Below are 19444 nucleotides of genomic sequence, written 5' to 3'. Positions count from 1 at the left end.
TCACTGAGGTCTTAGCTAAATAGTTCTACCTCCCAGGCTCTAGACCTCTGCATTTCCAGCTGTTCTTTGGCAAATGTCAGTAAAAGGATATCTTAGTGAAGGTCCTGGCCCCAGTGTAATATTAAATTATGTTTTGCATACATGGGTGCCTGTCATTCTTATTTTTTAAACTTTTCTGTATGTCTGAAATAGTAAATAACTTTAAACAAGTTATTACTAAAAATAATGTGCTGATGAGTATAATGGGTTGTTGAACATTTGATTTAAAATGTAAATAAAAGTTCATGCATGTTATAAGCTTCTCTCTTAGGTATCAGAACAAGGCAACTCTCCAAAGCAGTTTATTCCCCCAAGGAAACCATGTCCCCTTGGTTTTACTCTTTAAGAATGCTTTTTAAGGAATATAAGCAAGCACAGGCCACTTTTGCTCAGTGGTTAGAGCGGCGGCCTGAGGACTGAAGGGTCTTGAGTTCAATTCCCAATCAAAGGCACATACCTGGGTTGTGGTTTTGATCCCCGTCCCTGGTTGGGGTTGTGGGGGAGGCAACCAAACAATGTGTCTTTCTCACATCGATGTTTCTCTCTCTGTCTCTATCCCTCCCTCCCTTCCACTCTCTCTAAAAATCAATGGAAAAATATTTTCAGGTGAGGATTAAAATTAAATTAAAATAAAGAATATAAGCAAAAGGCTTTGGAATTCTTGAGTGTACTTTTAAGAGAGTTGAGTAATGCAAAGTAAAAAATATATGTGGAATATAAAGTCTTATGAATATATAAAATTTTCCAAGGAATTTGTCATGATACCATGTAATGGCAACTACCAAAGTATTGTGTATTTTTGTGGTGCTCGGTAGGTTTTGTTTATTTAGATTGACTTCTGTGACAGTTTACAAATGTTTTAAATTTTCAAGTTGTCTTAAATGTACAAATGTTTCTGAAAGTATTTCCATGAGGCATATTCTGAACTCTCCAAAGTATTCCTGAACAGTGGAAAATATTTATATAAGAGGAACATGAAGGGGAATGAGCCCCAGGAAATATCTACAGTTGCACCAAAGCATGTTAACTCAAAATAACATTTCTGACAAAAAATAATGTGCTCCTGACTTAAAATGGTGAAAACAATTGCTTTATTTATTAGAATTTACCCAAATAATATATTTTTAGAGCACTCTTTCTGATTTGGGTAACCTTTGCCTGAGAAAATGTTAACTATTATTCTTCATCTGAATCACTCATTTTGATAACTTCTGAATATGTTTTCCTGAAGCTACTTCAGTAGACTTAATATTTTTATATGTAAATAAATGTAATTGCACCTATGTGAAATGTTTTCTACCATTGAAGGCCCAAATTTTTTCCTTAATTATAAAAGAAATGCATGTACATATTAGAAAATGTAGACTATGTGGATAAACCAATAAAATTAAATAAAATTTTATATTAACACTTTAAGGTATAGTTTTCCATATGTTTTCTGTGCTAACACTCACACACGTACATTTATGTACCCAAATAGAATCAACTACTAAAACTTTACATAAAAACACATCAGCCAAAGTAATAATAATTGATATTTGGTAGGATGGTTGGCTAAGAAAATGAGTTTCCTTAGAATTTAAAATGTAGGTGGGATCCAAAAATGAAAAAGTCCAATTTTTACTTTAATGCCGTTAAGTTTGCCTGAGTAGTACTAGTAATGTCTTTGTAGTATTTATATTTAAAACATCATTTCTAAAATGAGAGCATTCTCATAATACTTGCCAAAAATATATAGATGGGTTTTTTTGTTTTTGTTTTTGTGCTTATTTGTTTTTTGTTTTTTCACTGAACTGCTTGAATTCAACTCATAGAGCCTTTCTTTATGGTCTTAATAATCACTATTTTAAAATCATTCATGTTTTTTTTTTTAAGATATCTCTAATACTTATATCTACAAAAAAATCATTTAGCAGTAGTTCTCAATGTGGTGAAATTAAAAATGTTTATTGTTTACTTATGTTTTCCAATATTTCATAAAGAGCAAGTGGTATTAATTTTATAATCAGAAAAAGAAATTATTTAAAAAGAAGTAACAATAGATTGATCTATTTTCTACCTGATGTAGAACCACGTAAGAACCCTGGATTCCAGAAATAACAAACTTATTTCACTTAATTTAATGACAAATCTTTGAGGTCAAACTCCCAGGGTTTGTTCCATTCCTTGCAAAACAGCATGAGTGGGAATTTAGTTTTCCTTTTTGGGTAACGTTTCTACAAAGCTTGCTGATAAAGCTCTTTAATTTTCTTTCTGCAAAACAATTATTTCTGGAGCTAAACTGAGATGAAGCTGATAATGAGTCTCAATTCTTCAACTTTAAAGCAGAAACTAAAGTCCAAGTCCTGAAATACTCTCCAGAGCACAGTCCCATCAAGCTAAAACAGCCCTTAGAACCATTTGCTGAAACTCACAGTTTGGGCATGTACCTCCTTCATTTTGGCCACTTTTCACTTTCTGTTAAAGCCACGAAAACCTAGGGAAGGGCAGGGGAGATTTTTCAGCTTATCTTCACATGAGCCTTGAAAAATGATTTTTTTTTTTCAGGAAAATATCTTCCAGGAAAAAAAAAAAGAAACATGAGTGATAAATTTAAACAATAATCTGAGTGAGGCCTATCTAAAATGGACAGATCCGAAGTCGCTTCAAAGCACTCCAGCGTTTAGACTTGTCTCGGGAGCCCCCGCCAATGCCTTGCGTTGGACAAACCCAGGGTGCCTCTGAAATGGATCTCCGCTGAGCAGCGGAAAGTCGTTTTGCAGGGTTAATTGACATCAGTACGGTTCAATCTGTGTTTATGGAGTATGCCTCATACATGCTTAATACTCAAACAGATGGAAGTGCCTCTACATAATCACCTCTCCATTTGGCTTTTCATGTGACATCCCACACGATCAGCCTTGATGGAAATCACACCATAACTCTAGCGTTCTCTCTGTTTCTGATTCCCACTGTGAAAGTTCAGGAGAACTGGAGAATGTGATTCCCCTTTGAAGTACAGGAGAAATCTATTGGCACAAAATAAAAACTGCACTGTTTATTAAGGTTGTGCAAATAGCTGTTGAATTTAGTCCTCTCCCCATTGCCTTTTTTTTTTTTTTTTTTTAATGGAGACGATTCTTCACGCAATTGCCAAACTAAAGCAAAAGGAAACTTTCTCAATCTTTATAATGCTTTCATCAGATAACCAATATAAAATATTTTCCAGAATACTCTGTCTCCTCAGACTTTAGAGTTTGTTCTGGAGAAGTTAGAGATAAACAAATATAGCCTTAATAAATCTATCTAACATTGTAAATACAGTGTTGCTGGTTCTTTTTCCCGTGGGGGCAATAGGCCAGAATTCATCAACAATTCAGATATTCTGGCCTTTCTCAAAAATGTCATTGTGTCAAGAATACGAAGTCTTAGTAAATTGTTGGAGAAAATTAAGATGCCTTTAAGGAGTTTTGCCATCATTAAAAATCGGCTGCCTTCTGGAAAAACTGGTAACACACCTTTGATGGGGTGTTGAATTTGAACTAAAAAGAATCCCGTGAAGAGGGAAATGTTTGCCTTCTGAAGAGCAAGATTGAACCTGACTTGTGGCATGGAGTCGTTGTTTGGGGGGGGAGGGTTGGGTGTTTGTTTGCTTTCTCTGTACTGGCATTTCGCCCTCACATTAGTTCGCTCAGGCTACCAGAAAAAAGTACCACCGCCTGCGGGGGGGGGGGGGGGGGGGCGTTCTTCAACAACAGAAATCTGTTTTCTCCCAATTCTGGAGACTGAAAGCCTGAGATCAAGGTGTCAGCAGGGTTGGTTTCTCTGAAGCCTCTCTCCTTGGCTTGTAGTTAGCTGTATTCTCCTGGTGTCTCCCCTCTGTGCGTGACTGAGTCCTAATCTCTGCGTATGAGGATGGTCATAGTGGTTTAGGGTCCACCCTAATGACCCCATTTTAACTTGATTACCCCTTTAAAGACCTTATCCCCAAATACAATCACATTCTGAGGTGCCAGGGATTAGGATTTCAATACAGGAATTTGAGAAGGACACGATTCAGCCCATGAGAACCCTGATTCAGGGTCCTCGGGCCAAATCTATGACTTTTCCGTGAGATGGCCAGAAGGAAAAGTGAGAAGGTGGGAGAGTTTCATGAGTTCTTCACAAGACCTGGCTGGCTGCTGCAGCAACGTTTTTTGGTTTTTCCCTCTTTTAGTACAGAAGAATTGAAAACAAGAACTGTAGACATATGTGGTAATTTGTGGAACATTCTAGAGCTTAGGGCACTGGACTTGAACCCAAGTAGTCTCATTCCAGACCTGAGCCCTTAGTCTCATCACAATATCCTTTCCTAGTCCTGTTGGCAGAGAAGAGACCTATGTGTAGAGAGCTAACTGTATTTTCTGAGTATGCAATATAGAGAATCATCTTGGGGTTTCACAGAAGACCTGGGTTCCAGCTCCAGCTCTACTAACACTTGCTAGCTGATCTTGTCTTAGCAAAGTAACCTCTCTGAGCCTGTATCCCAATTACATAAAATGGGAGAATTGGATTAGATCCAAATTTCCCAAACTTCTAGACTGAAATTCTTAAGAAGACAGACATCGTATTTTGTTGCCCGGTACACACACATGCACGCACACACGTGCACTGCATAACTGAAACAAGTGTTTGTGAAACTCACCCTTACTATATGTGAATGTCGCTAATATTTTTTATTCTATTCTATGTTTTGTTTAATGCTGATTGTGACCTACTAATTAAGTCTGTCAAAAAACTCAACTAGAGGACCTAATTTAGACTCCTTTAATCCTAACATCTTGTTAGCCTATAGGATTTTATTTGGAGCCTCTCTTATCTTAAATACACAGTCAGTCACCAGAGAAATGCAAATTAAAACCACAAGGAGAGACCACCTCTCGCCTGTCAGAATGGCATCGTCAATAAATCCACAAACAAGTGCTGGTGAGGACGCGGAGAAAAGGGAACTCTGGTGCACTGTAGATGGGAAGGCAGATTGGAGCAGCCACTATGGAAAACAGTATGAAGGGTCCTCAAAAAATTAAAAATATCTCTCCCACTGGCTCACAGCAGCGCTGCAGCATCGTGGGCGCCCGGAGGTAGGTGGTCAACTTCAACCCGGGGCGGCCACACGGCCTCGCTGCCTCGCTGGGTCTTGTTAGAGATACAAAAAGAATAATTAGGCTACAAAGGCTTTGGGGTTAGTGTTCTTAACATGCGCCACAGGTCATCAGATTTTGCTAAAATTCTTAACAACACAGAGGCTCTTGTGCGGGAATTGCTAGCCGTTCCAGGCAACTCCACGAAGTTTTGTGCAAGGAGGTGGGTCTGGCCAGTTCAGTGCTGTCCCCTAACCTGACTGGGCTGAAAGCAGAAAGGTGTGCTTTGTGGTGACAGGAGCTTGGTCAGCTAAAGCCGCAGAGGAAGCCAAGGGATTCGGGACTGTGAGCACTGTCCACCCTAAACTTGGAAGTCACGCAAACATTCTAGACCCAAGTACATGGACATTCAGCCAGGAGCCTCCTCTGTGTATCACTGCGCCCATGGGACCATGCACCACCTGGACGTTGACTCTATCCCGGGTGTCAAGGGAACGGTGCTGATCTGAGGCTTGTCTTCAAATTTCCTATTCCAGGCCAATGGACATTTCCAAGCTTGGTGTGTTTTTGCTACTACACAGAAGAACATTGGTGGTGATCATCCGTGACGACCTGCTGGGGTTCGCCCTCAGAATCCTGCCTCTGGTCCTGGAGTCCAAAGTGCAGGCTGAAAACAACTTTATGCAACAGGCTCCCGGCTTCAGCTTCTAGATCATGGGCCTGAGCCTGGAGTAGATGAGACAGTGGTGGTGCAGCAGCCATGGGGAAGCTCAGCTCCATCAAATCGCAAATAATTATGATATCATTGGTAATTCTCAAGGATTCTCAAGGTATGCCCAATGGAGCCCAGGACAGAAGCAAAATGAATATTCCATTTCACACGGTCAATGCCAAAAGGTGGCAATGCTACAGTAAAAAGGTTTCTTGATAAAGCTCTTTTTTGTCTGTCTATTTGTCTGTTCGTTCGTTTGTTTTGTTTAGCTTCAGATAAAGCTCTTGGGCTCAATATGCTCTCCTTGAAAGGGCAGTAGGTCTGTGGGAGGTATGCAGGCCTCTCTGCATAATGCTGCGGCCATCGGGATGTTCAGGAGCCAGCAGCCTTCATGAAGAATGCATTGCAGATGCGTGAGCTGTGAAACCATCCTAACCAACATATATACTCTACCCTTGAACAGGGTCCAAAATGTAAACTAACTTAACAATGGCTTCAAAAACTGAAACGTGGTATTGTTCTCAAAGGAATATGCTTATTATAGACTTCTCTATGTTTTTTTTTCAAACAACAGCAAAACATCCACAGCTCTGCAAAGCTGGTGGGAGTTAACAGACACCGTAGTTTTGACTTGAACTGGAAGCTTTAAAAAACCTTCCTTTAGCTTTTCTAATGATTCCAGCGTATGTTTGTCTTTGCTGCTGCTCTTTCTAGCTAGATCTCAGTATTCAACTTGCCTGTGGATTTAATTATGCAAAGTGCAGTTAATGTCCCTGGAGACACAAAAACACTCAGCATAGAGTCCTCTAGGTGCTAAATCTTGATCATTTCTAAAATGACAGCAGTGGGGGCTCTTGAGTTGGATAACTGTTAACTCGGGTCAGCGTTGACCATGTGTTGCTTTACAAGATTTAGAAGTTCCCTGATTCATTCAGTAGGGAGAAGAGAAGTATGTGACCAGAGTGATGCTGTGAGTTCTGGGAGATGCTGGCTGAAGAGTCTTTCCCCCTGTTGTTTATCCAGTGTCAGTATTTTATGGCGAATACATGAAGGACCTTAAAGCCCTAAAGCATCTTAAAAAATTAAAATAGAACTACAGTATGAGCCAGCAATCCCACTTCTGGGTATTTATCTGAAGAAATTCAAAACACTAATTTGAAAAGATGTATCTCTCAGTTCATTGCAGCATTATTTAAAATTGCCAAAATATGGAAGCAACAGAGGTGTCCATCAATAGATGATTGGCTTAAGAAGATGTGGTACATATATACAATGGAATATTACTCGGCCACAAAAATGAAGGAAATCATACCATTTGTGACAACATGAATGGCCTAGAGAGTATTATGCTAAGTGAAATAAGTCAGACAGGGAAAGACATACCATTCCATTTGACTTGTATCTAAAGAACAAACTAAATGAACAAACAAAATAGAAACAGACTCATAGATATAGTGAACAGACTATGGTTGCCAAATGAGAGAGGTATTGGAGGACTGGATCAAAAAGGTGAAGGAATGAAGAAGTACAAATTGACATTTACAAAATAGTCACAGCAATGTAAAGTGCGGCATAGAGAATAATATAGTCAATAATATTGTAATACCTACGTATGGTGTCAAATGGGTACTAGATTTATTGGGGGAACCTGTCACAAGTGATATAACTGTATAACCCTAAGCTGTACACCTGAAATTACTCTAATATTGAATGTGAACTGTAATTGAAAAATAAAAAATTTTCAAATACAGTCATTTATTTGAAGCAAATATCACATATTACAGGGGACATCCTTTTTACTTCCAATCTGAGCTAATTGCATAATAATAATAATAACAGTGATAATCACTTCCACTTACTGTATACCTTCCATATGCCATAGGTTTAATATGCTGTATCTCCTATAGTTTATAGACTATAAGTATTATTATTTTTTCTTTTTATTTATTTTTTTAATTTTTAATTTTTAATTTTTGTTACAGATGTTTCTCCTTTTTGACCCTATTGGCTCCCCCCTTCCCATCCCCCCCGCCCCGTCCCTGGCTTTGTTGTCCATGCCCATTGGTCATGCATACATGCATATGAGTTCTGTGGTTTATCTCTTTCCACCCCTCCCACCCCCTCTTCTGAGGGATGTCAGTCTGTGCCCTACTCCCATGTCTCTGGGTCTACCATATTCCTCAGACTGTTATGTTCATTATATTTCGTATATAAGTGAGATTATGTGGTATTTGTCTTTTTCTGCTTGGCTTATTTCACTTAAGATAATACTTTCCAGGTCCCTCCATGTCGTCTCAAAGGATAAGAGATCTTTCTTTCTTACAGCTGCATAGTACTCCATTGTGTATATGTACCACTGCTTTTTTATCCATTCGAATAGACTATAAGTATTATTATCTCTGATTTACAGATGAGGAGACCAAGGCTCAGATTAAGTAATTTGCTTAAGGCCACATTGGTAGTAAGTGGCAGAGCTGAGATTTGAACTAATTCCAAAGCCCTTACATACAACATTTCTTTTAGGGGAGCATATATATAGGGGTCAAGAAGGAGGAGTGAGGTCTGGAAGCTGCAACAGCTGAACACAATTACTTCCCTCATAGTTTGCTGTCCCGAATAGAAATGACTTTGGGGGTATTCAGCCACCACCATAGCAGTGATTAAAATCTTACCCAGGGGACTTTTCCAATCTCCCTCAACCCAGGTCACCGCCAGATCAGTTCAATCAGAGTCTCTGGGGGTGGAACCCAGGCCTGTGTTTCTGAAAGCTCCCAGTTGATTTTGATAAGTAGCCAAGGTTGGACCTTTGCTCTGAAGTCTTGGTTAAAGAAATTAAAGAGCTTCAGGGGGCTTTTCTATTTTATTTCCTGCAAACAAGATTTAGAAGAAGCCTCTTCAACTGCTTTTACAAAGCTTAAGTACAAGACTGTCGCTATATCTTTGGAGCACAAAAAATAAAAATAAAATAAAATAATGCATGTAACCTTGTGTCTGCTCTTCAAGACCAGAGAAAGAAGAGAATGCTCAGGGAATGGACAGAGATGTTATAAGCACGTGTCTCTGTGGCACTTCGTACGTCAGCTTACATAATTTTGAGTCATTTTTTATATAACTAGAGAAATCGGTTGTTGAATTAATCAGAAGTAGTCCTAGCCAAGTTGGCCCAGGACATTGTAGAAAAAAGCCAAACCAGACTTTAAGGTAATTATAAATGTGATAAGCCACCATCTTTTCTTAAAAAGTCTCAGTGAAAGATTTCCGCTTTTTCACGTGGACTATGGTAGCTCTGATAAGAGCAAGGACCCTCCCACAGCAATAGGAAGCTATCCTTCTACTAAGCTCTCACCCACCTGGTTTTGGTTAGCCCTGCGTTATTACAGCGTGTGGCCTGTGCATTCCATCTGAAAACCTGCCGACCCACACTCAGTTCCCCTCTGTTCGTGCATGATCCTCTAAAACAGGTCTGTATCGTATGCTGGGGGCGTTCCACGTCTCAGGAGACATTCACGTTGTTAAAACTATGTGCAATCTTCTTACTTCAGAGGATGAAAATACAGGATTATCATAACAACAACAAAACATCTATTGTATTCTGAAAGCCACAGACAAATGAGCCCTGACTCCTGCTCAGGTCGACACGAAGGCGACCTCCTTCTGTCCTGTCCTCAGTAACGGTGCTCAATGTTTGCTTACAGAATGACGTGGCTGCACTTCTGAAGCCAATATCGGAAAAGATTCAGGAAATCCAGACTTTCAGAGAGAGGAACCGGGGCAGTGCGATGTTTAACCATCTTTCGGCCATCAGCGAGAGCATCCCTGCCCTTGGGTGGATAGCTGTGGTGAGTCGGTTGGAGGGTGGGCCCTGCACAGCGTCACCTTTGTGGGGTGTTTCGGAGAATCCCTAGCTCCCTTCAGGCTCCTTCGTCCTCCCTCCATCGCGTGGAGAGCAGAGTCTGTGCAGGCTGGATGCACGGCTCTCTCTTATGCTGTTGGAAGTTATGCTTTGTGTCCTAAGAAGTGGAAAGTGTTTCGTCAATCTTTACGGGGCAAAATTTGCCTCCAGCATCCAACATGTTTTCAGTCAACATCCACATTGCGTTTTTTCTTCTTTAAGGTATTTTCTCTCTTATCCTTTTTTTCTTTTTTCTTTTTCCTTCTATGCTTGGGTGATGGTCCTGTTCTCTCAGTCCCCCAAACCCGGTCCTTATGTCAAAGAGATGAAAGATGCCGCCACCTTTTACACGAACAGGGTTCTAAAGGACTACAAACACAGGTACGTGCCTTCTTTTCCTGGGCAGACTTCCTGTTCATGGCTTAGACTTTTTTTCCCTAAAACTTAATCAAGTTCATTACTGATTCCTACTGAGGGCTCTTAACTAATTACGGTAACTGTTCATGAAATATCCTATCTTTGCAGGTAAAGCAAAAAGGAAAGTGAAATCAGTTTTCCAGATACTATGTGTCCCAGAAAGTCTGCCTCAGTTTTCTTGTAAGGAATAAACTCTCCCACTTGCATGCGTGTCATCTATTACGTGTTCCCACAATCATGTGAGAGCTCTCTGATGGTTTGTGATAGACCAGCCCTATATGGTCACGAAACTTTTACACTGATCAAAATAGTTGTCGGGTGAGCAGGAGAAGAAAGGGGGAATCAGGAAATGGAGTATAAAGGAAGAACAGAAACGAGACGAGACCATAAACCAGGCCGATGAGAGGGAAACCAGAGACGCATTAGGATGAAATACAGTCGGGGCGGACAGAGAGACATCTATGAGAATAGCAACACTCAGAGGGCTGTTGGATTACAGATGAGTCTGAACCAAGGAGTTTGCCTAGAGAACCAGCTTTTAAATTTTAAAACCATTGCTTCCCACAGCTGAAATCATTGATCTTAGAGAGACCTAAGTAAGGGTTACAATGGGAAATGGGACCACATGGAAAGACACCAGACCTGAAGATCCATGAAAATGTCTCCCCAGCTCCAGTGCTGCCTTCATACAGTTTATTTATTCCATGTTAGCAAAAGAGGTCTTGTAGCTTTTAAGAAGTGCAGCTTTAGGAGACTTTTCCTCTTTACCCCAAGGGAATTTTGAATAAAATATTTATACCCAGTAACAGGCTTCCTGCACCCAGAAAACTTTGGTTCAGGCGATTTGCCCAATGATACGACTCCAACTGTTGCAATGTTGTATTAGAGACTATAGAACATTGCAATATGAATGAGAGAAAGCATCAAAAATACAAGGCATCCTGCCCTCTCATATAAAAATAACAGTTCAGGAATAAATGTTGTTACAAATGCTGGACACAAAAGTTATGTTGGCACAAATCCACACCCACGGTGACTTCCACATCATAGATCTTCTGTACCTAGTTGTTCTTTCAGGACTGGACACCTTGGGTACCACCTAGGTCTCTGCCTTTTTGCATATCACCCTTGGAGGTCATTTCTGGTTTTACTTATGTCATCAGCTTTTGGCCCCCTCCCAGTCCCTACCTGAGTGTGTGTTGGGGCCATGGGTGTGAGCGATTCCCTCCAGGTGGCAGCATAGCCTGGTGGGTGGTAGTTTTCCGCTTTTTTGTACACAGACGGATAGAGCTTAGTGTTTGCCCCTCGATGTCAGCTGTGGAGTAGGATACGTATGTCTGGCAGCATCAAGGGCAACTCAGTTACACTTAATGGACCACCTGAAAACTGTGCCATGTGCTGGGGAGATGCAACCAATGGTGTGGATGGATGCACTTCACTTCCCGAAGTACTCAGACCAGACCCAAGGCACAGCTCGAGCTTCCGGGGACGGTAACCCAACAGGAGCAGGACACTTCACGGGGCTCACGGTGCACCCACTGACGTGGCACCCAGGCCAGCTGTGCCTCCCCGCTGTGGGCTCAGTGCTGCCGCGGGAGGTCGCAGGCCTTCGCCTCTCGTTGCTGCCAACCTGCGGATGGGTCGGTGGGTAGAGGAGTTGAGCAGGCTTCCTTGTGGTTTAAACAAAAGTGCTGTGGGCAGTGGACTCTGCAACCTTATAACTGGCCTGACTGGTTGTTTGGCTCTTTTTCAGTAAATGAATAGAGGACGTTCATTATTTTGACTTCATAGAGGAATGGCCTTTCCGGGTCATATCCATTAAAGTCACATGCCCCCACCATAGCTTCTTCCAGGGTAAATGGAAGCTGAGGACGGGTTTTCGGCTCCTGACGTGTTGTCTCACAGAGGCTGACGTCAGGCTAGAAGACGTATCGTTATTCCTCATTACAAGTTTCCCTAGAACCTTCTTCAAGTCAAAATCATACTATAACAGTTAAAAGAAAAATGAATTTGCCTATACATGCTTGGACCTCATGGCTCGTTCAGCTTTTTAAATAGCAAGTATGTTCCACATGCAGACGGCTATTTCTACAATGTCTACAGACTGCGTGTTGTATGTACATACACATACGTACATGTGCACATACATGTGTTAAATAACCACATACAAATATGTCTGTACATTATATTGAGGTGATTCTAGTGCTCTAACCATAGCTGCTGTATAGACGGCTCCTGTGTGCAGGGCACCGTACCTAGACCCTCACAAACCCAACAGGATCAAGGAACTGATGTGAGGGGCGTATGAGCTACATTTAGCCTTTTGGGTTTTGACTGTGAAAGTGCAAGAAAAGGAAAATGAGCATTTTCCCAGATTTGATTGATATCATCAGTACATCTAAGGCGGTAGAACAGAACCCCACTCCCTGTTTCCTCTTGGAGGGGGGTCATTATGGCTTCAGTTCCCCTTTCACTTTTCTCAGCCGGCAGGACTTCTGCGGCGGAGGCTAAGCGAGCTGTGGTGCTGCCCGGGGGCTCTCCGGCGAGAAAGTCCTTGTTGACAAGAGCTTTAGTAATAAGATTTTCTTCCGTAATGGTCTTCAGATTCATGGCGCAGGTTCAGGGTTAAGTTTTTGGTAACTGAGATTTCAGCCTTTTCTCACTCACCACTACTTCGTTCAAAGTGGGAAGCAATGTGTGGCTGGAAAGTAGCCAAAGGTTTTACAAGTTTAAAGTGTCTAACTGTTGTCTCAAGCCTGTATGTTAACGCTGTTGTAAAAGGTGGGCATTTACTGCATCTGGGTTCAGCAAGATGGGGATGAAAGTCTTGCTAATGCCCTGCCGAGCTTGTATTGTCATGAGTATCCAATTACGCTAACTTAAGTGAATGTCACCTTTAGAAGTATGGAATGACACCCATTTGTAGGAAGTCATTTTTCTTATAACAGCCACTTCCTTACCAGTCTAAAATTCTCCAATCTGGTTACACTTCAACCGAATAACTCCACCGAATTATTAAAAAGCAAACCCAGGGACCTTTTATTCCAATGCCATTCTCCTTCCCAAAAGCACACTGCTGTCCATTTTGCAGTTTGCACTAGACACTGTCATCCTTCCATCAGAGGTGACACGACCCGACTTGCCTTGGTTCCATGGGGTCCACCTCCGAGGTCCTCTCTGATCTACCCCTGGAGCTCAGGGTGCTCGGCTCCCCCCAGGACAGACCTGAAGCTCCTTTCTTTCAAGGTTCTGTTTGGAGTCAGTTCACGGCGACTGGACTAGAAAGACAACTGCTCCAGGGTCATCCAGCCTTAGTTCCTGGACTAGCATGCGCCTCCCTGGTTTTTTCAATCTGATGTTAGATCCTAACTCCATTCTCTTCCACTCTCTTTTACAACAAAGCGACCTGCGCCACGTGGACTGGGTGAAGTCGTACCTGAGCATTTGGAGTGAGCTGCAAGCATACATCAAGGAGCACCACACCACAGGTCTGACCTGGAGCAAAACGGTAAGTCCAGCCCTCTTCCTCCTGGCTAACGAAACACCACACACATGGTCATTCCCGGCAGCCTAGTGACCTCACACTTTAGAATTTACCTCAAGCAAAGCATAAGATAAAATATACACGTAGAAACTATTTACAAAAATGTCTGGAAACTGCCTGCATCGAATACAGAAAGAGGAAAATTGTCTCTGGTAAGAACACTGGACAGCTGTTAGAAAGAACATGATAATTACATGGGAAATGACTTACTATTCTAGTTAGTGGTAGAGTACAAAAGTTTATGAGCTTTCAATGGCATATATATTAAGAAATGATGAGATAAAATTAAAAATGGAATGAAGCAGGAAAGTTTGAGATTGTTATTACTTTTAAGGAGATAGTATTATGAATAAAATGTCTTTTTTAATGTTTTTGCTTTCTCTTTTGGTGTTTTAAAGTTTATCAAATAATGCCCTGGCCGGTTTGGCTCAGCAGTTAGTGTCAGCCTGCGGTCCAGAGAGTCCCGGGTTCGGTTCCCACTAAGGGCATGTGCCTTGGTTGCAGTTTGTCCTCGGCCCTGGTTGGTCGTGCGGGTGGCAGCCACTCGATGTGTCCCTTTCACATCGATGTTTCTCTCTCTCTCTTCCTCCCACTCTATCTGAACAAAAAATGGGAAAATGTCCTCAGGTGAGGATAAAAAATAAAAAAGTAAAGTTTATCAAATAACATTTTTAAATACATAAGCAACTCTAGTGCTTTGTGTGATGCCCTAGTCCTGGGTTAAAACCCCAGGCTGTGTCTGTTCCCGCTCGGCCTCTCTCTCACCCTCCCTTGTCTCTGCGTCCAGCGCTGCCAGACCGCTCACAGCACCCTGACCACATGCACTGCTGAGGTCAAAACCAAGCTACCGTTGTTGTTTCAAAATTTGCAAGTTTCATGTGGTTTAGCCTTTATTGCGATGTCCCAAACATATATTATACTACATGACCTGAGCTCCCTGGGGGATTGCTCCCTCCCTCTGCTCCAAGGCTCAGCTTCAATATCATTTCTTTAAGAAACTTCCACTCGTCTCCCTCGGCTCTGGAGTGGGTGGCCCTCCCTCAGTGCGTCTTTCAAAGCTTTTTAAAATTATTCTACCTCAATCATAGCCTTTAGCATAAAGAATTGTAATTTTGTGTGTGCTTTCGAAGCTCTCTCATTCAACTGGAAGGTCATTTCTATCTCTGGCCCCTAACATAGTACCTGGCACACAGTAAGTACTTGGTAAGCAATTCAAACTGATTTGTGAGTTACAGGTCTTTTAGAATCTTCTTTCACCTGTTAAGACTATGCACTTGTTTGGGAAATGCTTCTTATGGAGAACCCCTTCTGTTAGAAATGAATGTTACCACCCAGCCAGTGTGGCTCAGTGATTGAGTGTCAATCCATGCACCAAGAGGTCACCAGTTTGATTCCCAGTCAGGGCACATGCCCAGGTTGTGGGCCAAATCCCCAGTGGGGGGCATGCAGAAGGCAGCCAATCGATGTTCTCTCTCATTGATGTTTCTATCTCTCTCTGCCTCTCCCTTCCTCTCTCTCTAAAAGTCAATAAAGAAAAAAAAGAAAGAAAGAAATGTTACCTTTCAGTAGCCACAGTGGAGTAAACGCTGACATGAAATGGCATATTGTGGATTCTATTCAAGGGCAGGATCCACACTCGCCAGATAGCCCTACTCCAGCACCTAACCCTGATCTAAATGTTAATGTCAGTAGATCAGGCTTTGTATGAATGCCAAGTTTGTGATTTTTCAAGGGCATGTGGGACTTCTGCATTTGTACCCCAATGCTTATACAAATGTTAACATTGACCTCCTAATGACTGACACATCTTTTTATTTTCTACTTTGCCTATTTTCTCTATGAGCTGCAATGCATAGTGCAAGACACAGTAACTAAGTTGATTATTTTTCTTCTGCTCACAACATCATGATTTCTGAAAGAAGAGTCCATGGACATTTGAACGGTTTTAATACTGAAGAGTGCTTATAGATGTGGGCGGGTGTTGGTGTCGACTAATTGGAATTATTTTTCATACATTTCTAACGAGATGCTGTTTTGTAAAAGGTCAATTTGTCATAGAGAGGAATTGTCACATATTTGCCATGAAGATAGGTCGTCATGAGAGAATTAGTAAACTAAACACCAAAGGTCTTTGGATGTCTTATTATTTCATGGTAGTTAAATAAAAAAAGGAATAAGAATTAATTTGTGGACATTAATCATGTCAACAAACCCTATCCTATTAATTCTCTAATGGTGCCCATGGAAAATGAGTAGAAAATTACTTTTAAGTGGTTCGAATACCTAATGCAATGTGCAAAGCTGAGTAATTGTGTTTTGAATGTAAAAAAGAATTGATTTTTAATTATAGAAAAAAAAATGTAGTTGCTTTGCTTTGTTTAGAGTGAATACTTATCTTTTATATGTCTTGTAACAATGCCTTTCAAAGTTTTTTTAAGGCAACCCATAGTAAGCAATACATTTTTACATACACACACACACACAATCCACATTGTTTTAAATTTTTTTTCTTTATTGATTTTAGAGAGGAAGGGAGAGGGAGAGAGATAGAAACATCGATGAGAGAGAACATCGATTGGCCGCCTCCTGCATGCCCCCCACTGGAGATCAGGCCCACAACCTGGGCATGTGTCCTGATCAGGAATCGAACCAGCGACCTCTTGGTGCATGGGTCGACACTCAACCACTGAGCCACACCTATTGGGCCACACATTCCACTCTTTGAAAAAAATGTTAAAAACAAAAATGTTCTATTTGGGCAAAATGTAAATGATCTCAGAGCACGCATTGGACAGCCTGGGCTGCCGTAACAAAAATGACAGCTACTGTGGGGGGAAGGAGGGATATCTGTAATACTTTCAACAACAAAGATTTTTAGAAATGACAGCCACTGTTTACTGAGCACATGGCATGCCTCCGGGCAATGTTATTCAAAATGGTAACCGTTACAGAGCAGAACATTTGCTTCACCTCTTTGATAGAAAAGTGGTACGATAAAGCTTTGGGCAGCTATGAAAAGTGAGGGATGAATACGGTAAGAAAATTTTAGATCAGAGATAACATCCTACATACAAAATCGTTTGACAAGTTTTAAGACATATGCATAGAACCCATGTCCTCATATTTTTGTTCTCAAATTTGGGGTGAAAGAAAAAAACCAACCATTACAAAAGAGTTTTTAATTTAAAATCTAAATTTCAACTATTTTAGTTACTTGTTTTCGTCTTTCAAAGTGGGCTCCGAGATCTGCGCTCCGTGGGGCTTTAGTGACTTGGCGCGCTGCTGGCGCTGGGAACCGAGTGTCCAGGCGTCACGGCCCCAAGAAAGATCATTCCCCTGAGCTGGCAGCCGGATCTGTGTTTCCCTGCTCCCACCTCCTAACCTTCGCGTCCAGACTGCAGCTGTGCCCGACAACTGTTGCTCCCTTCCGTTGTCACAGCGAAATGCAAAACGGAGGCCAGTGGTGCTTCGGGACAGGGCCCGGCGAGGGGTCGTGCGCCCACAAGTGTACGGGCGCGGGGTGGGGTGCGCTCGGGGAGCAGCAGCTGCGGAGTAATCCATCTGGAATTCCCTCCTCCGTCCACTGTGGCAAACGGAGTGGTCTCGTTCCTGTCCGCTTTTCTGCACCAGGAGCGTGGGCTAGGGCTCGACACCAGAAACCTTCTTGTAGTTTGGGGGTAGCCTGATTATTAGGAGCCCTCTCCATATGAATTCACGTGGTTTCCTCAGCGCTAGGTCTCAAATGCACTTTGTGGAATACGTTGATCTTTTGGCAGGAGCCCAGTACTGTCTATTATTATGCCTTGCAGTAGGTGGGATGTGTAATATTCGTTGGCAGTTCCTGCAAAATCAGATAACTAGCGCTGGACGGCTGAAGCCTAATCTGTACACTTATAATTACCGAAGTAACTGATTTTTCGATGGCTTGTCCAGATCAGCCTTCCAGCTGCCTCTCTGCTCGGTGGGGATCCAGAAACGGTCATGAAAAGAAAGTCATAAATAGGATAGAGTGTGGTTCTTTTCTTAACTTTCTGGTGTTAAACTTGACATCGTTGTGTCCCTTCGTATGTCTTTCCTAATTACTTTAGTTTTGAAAACAACTCCGGTATAATTATTTATAAAGCAGAATAAAACTACAAATCGATGAATGTGGATGAAGTCTTACATACTGGTGACGTAATTCTTTGTGTTAATAATGTGGGTTTTTAAACAATCTGTCCTGTACACCAGTTGTCATCCCTCCTAACCTCCCCTGAGTCTCCAGAAAATGCAAGTCGTTGGAAAATGGTTGCAATTTTACAAAGGTGGGGTTTTATTTTTCTCAAAGCAAGAGACTTTGTGATCACTCCTTTTTCTCCAGGTATATATTTCTTTTCCATCTGTTTCTCAGTGTCAAGGCCAAATGTTCATTTACAAAGTGAAAATTTAACAGTTTGCTTTTGATCAAATTAAGATTCAGCCAGAGAGGCCTCCTGGCTGGAGTGGCTCAGTTGGTTGAGCATCATCCTGAGCACTGAGAGGCTACTGGTTCGACTCCCGGTTAGAGCACTTAGCTAGGTTGCCGGTTTGATCCCCGGTTAGGGCAGAAGGCAATCAATCAGTGTTTCTGTCTCATGTCGTTCTCTCTCTCTCTCTCTCTCTCTCTCTCTCTCTCTCTCCTTCTCCTTTTCCCTCTCCCTCTCCCTTCCTCTCTCTATGCATGTCCTCAGGTAAGGATTAAAGAAAAAAATTCAGCCAAAGGGTACTCTGACTTATTATAAATAATGTAGACTCTGCAGTGTGTCATTAAATATGTATGTCTAAATTTTAAGTCTTCTGACCTCTCTGGCTTCCTCTTTATTACAAGCAAAACTCAATCTTTTATATCTGAATTTTCATTTAAACTTTAAACAGAATTACTTTATCTATTTTTAAAGAAAAAAATAATAATCATTTTTTGCTATATTTTTTTTGGCAGAGTGTACAAACATTTATTCACATATGATACAGGCTTTCTACACACTGTAGTTTAAAGTTGCCCCAAACTCACGCCTTGGCTTTATTCACCGAAGTGAGTGGAGAAAGCCTGGAAGGTGTGCCCACTGTCTGGGTCACAAGCCCATTGATCCCTGTGGCTACGGAGGCTCTCTTCAGTCTACCTGACCACAGCTGCATTCAGTCTGCTTAATTGCTCTTGGGCTTTTACCTCCCCTTTTTCTCCTGTGGAAGAGACCCAAGCGGCTCAGAGGGAGTTAGGAGTGTCATTGGCTAACAAATGAGCTCCAAATGCACAGGTGGAGTTAGGTTGGAAAGTCCGCCTGAAAGACACTACCTAATTAAACATTACTTAAGCATCTACTATGCCCCGGATTCTGAGCAAGGTGCTGAGAATACAAAGATGGATATATGACACAGTTCTGTCCACTGAAACTCCCATCCTAGCTGAATATATAACCACTACAACATGGTAGTGGGGTGAGCAGCGTGCTAGAGGTGAGTACAAAGCGTGATGAATAGCGTAGACCAGGGAAATATTGGGGGGGGGCACCCGCTCTGCAGTACAGTGTGGTTCTTGGGCCTCAGCAATCTGGAAACTTGTTAGAAATGCAGAATCTCAGGCCCTACCCCAGACCTACCGAAACAGAACTTGCCTTCAATAAGATTTCCCTTGGGGCTTTATGTGCATATTAAAGTTTGAAAAGCACTGCTCTCTCATATTCAAATTAGACCAAAGGAGTCCAACATGAAGGAGACTCAAGGGG

General features: G+C 41.8%; 1 protein-coding gene and 1 pseudogene across 2 annotated transcripts in view; both read left to right on the top strand.

The window, feature by feature from the left end:
• CAP2 (cyclase associated actin cytoskeleton regulatory protein 2) overlaps positions 1-19444 on the top strand; it is a 145623-nt gene that overhangs the window by 98469 nt on the left and 27710 nt on the right. For both annotated transcript variants that reach the window (XM_036255980.1, XM_036255979.1), the window contains exons 5-7: positions 9546-9689; positions 10038-10123; positions 13562-13667. In XM_036255980.1, coding sequence (XP_036111873.1) covers positions 9546-9689; positions 10038-10123; positions 13562-13667 — 336 coding nt within the window. The remainder of the gene's footprint in view (positions 1-9545; positions 9690-10037; positions 10124-13561; positions 13668-19444) is intronic.
• Positions 4134-6274, top strand: LOC118626122 (annotated as a pseudogene).

This window comes from Molossus molossus, unplaced genomic scaffold (genome assembly GCF_014108415.1).
Source record: "Molossus molossus isolate mMolMol1 unplaced genomic scaffold, mMolMol1.p scaffold_m16_p_12, whole genome shotgun sequence".
In the NCBI taxonomy this organism is placed as follows: domain Eukaryota; kingdom Metazoa; phylum Chordata; class Mammalia; order Chiroptera; family Molossidae; genus Molossus; species Molossus molossus.
The sequence above is the reverse complement of the archived record's forward strand: the minus strand, read 5'-3'. Positions and strand labels throughout refer to the sequence as shown.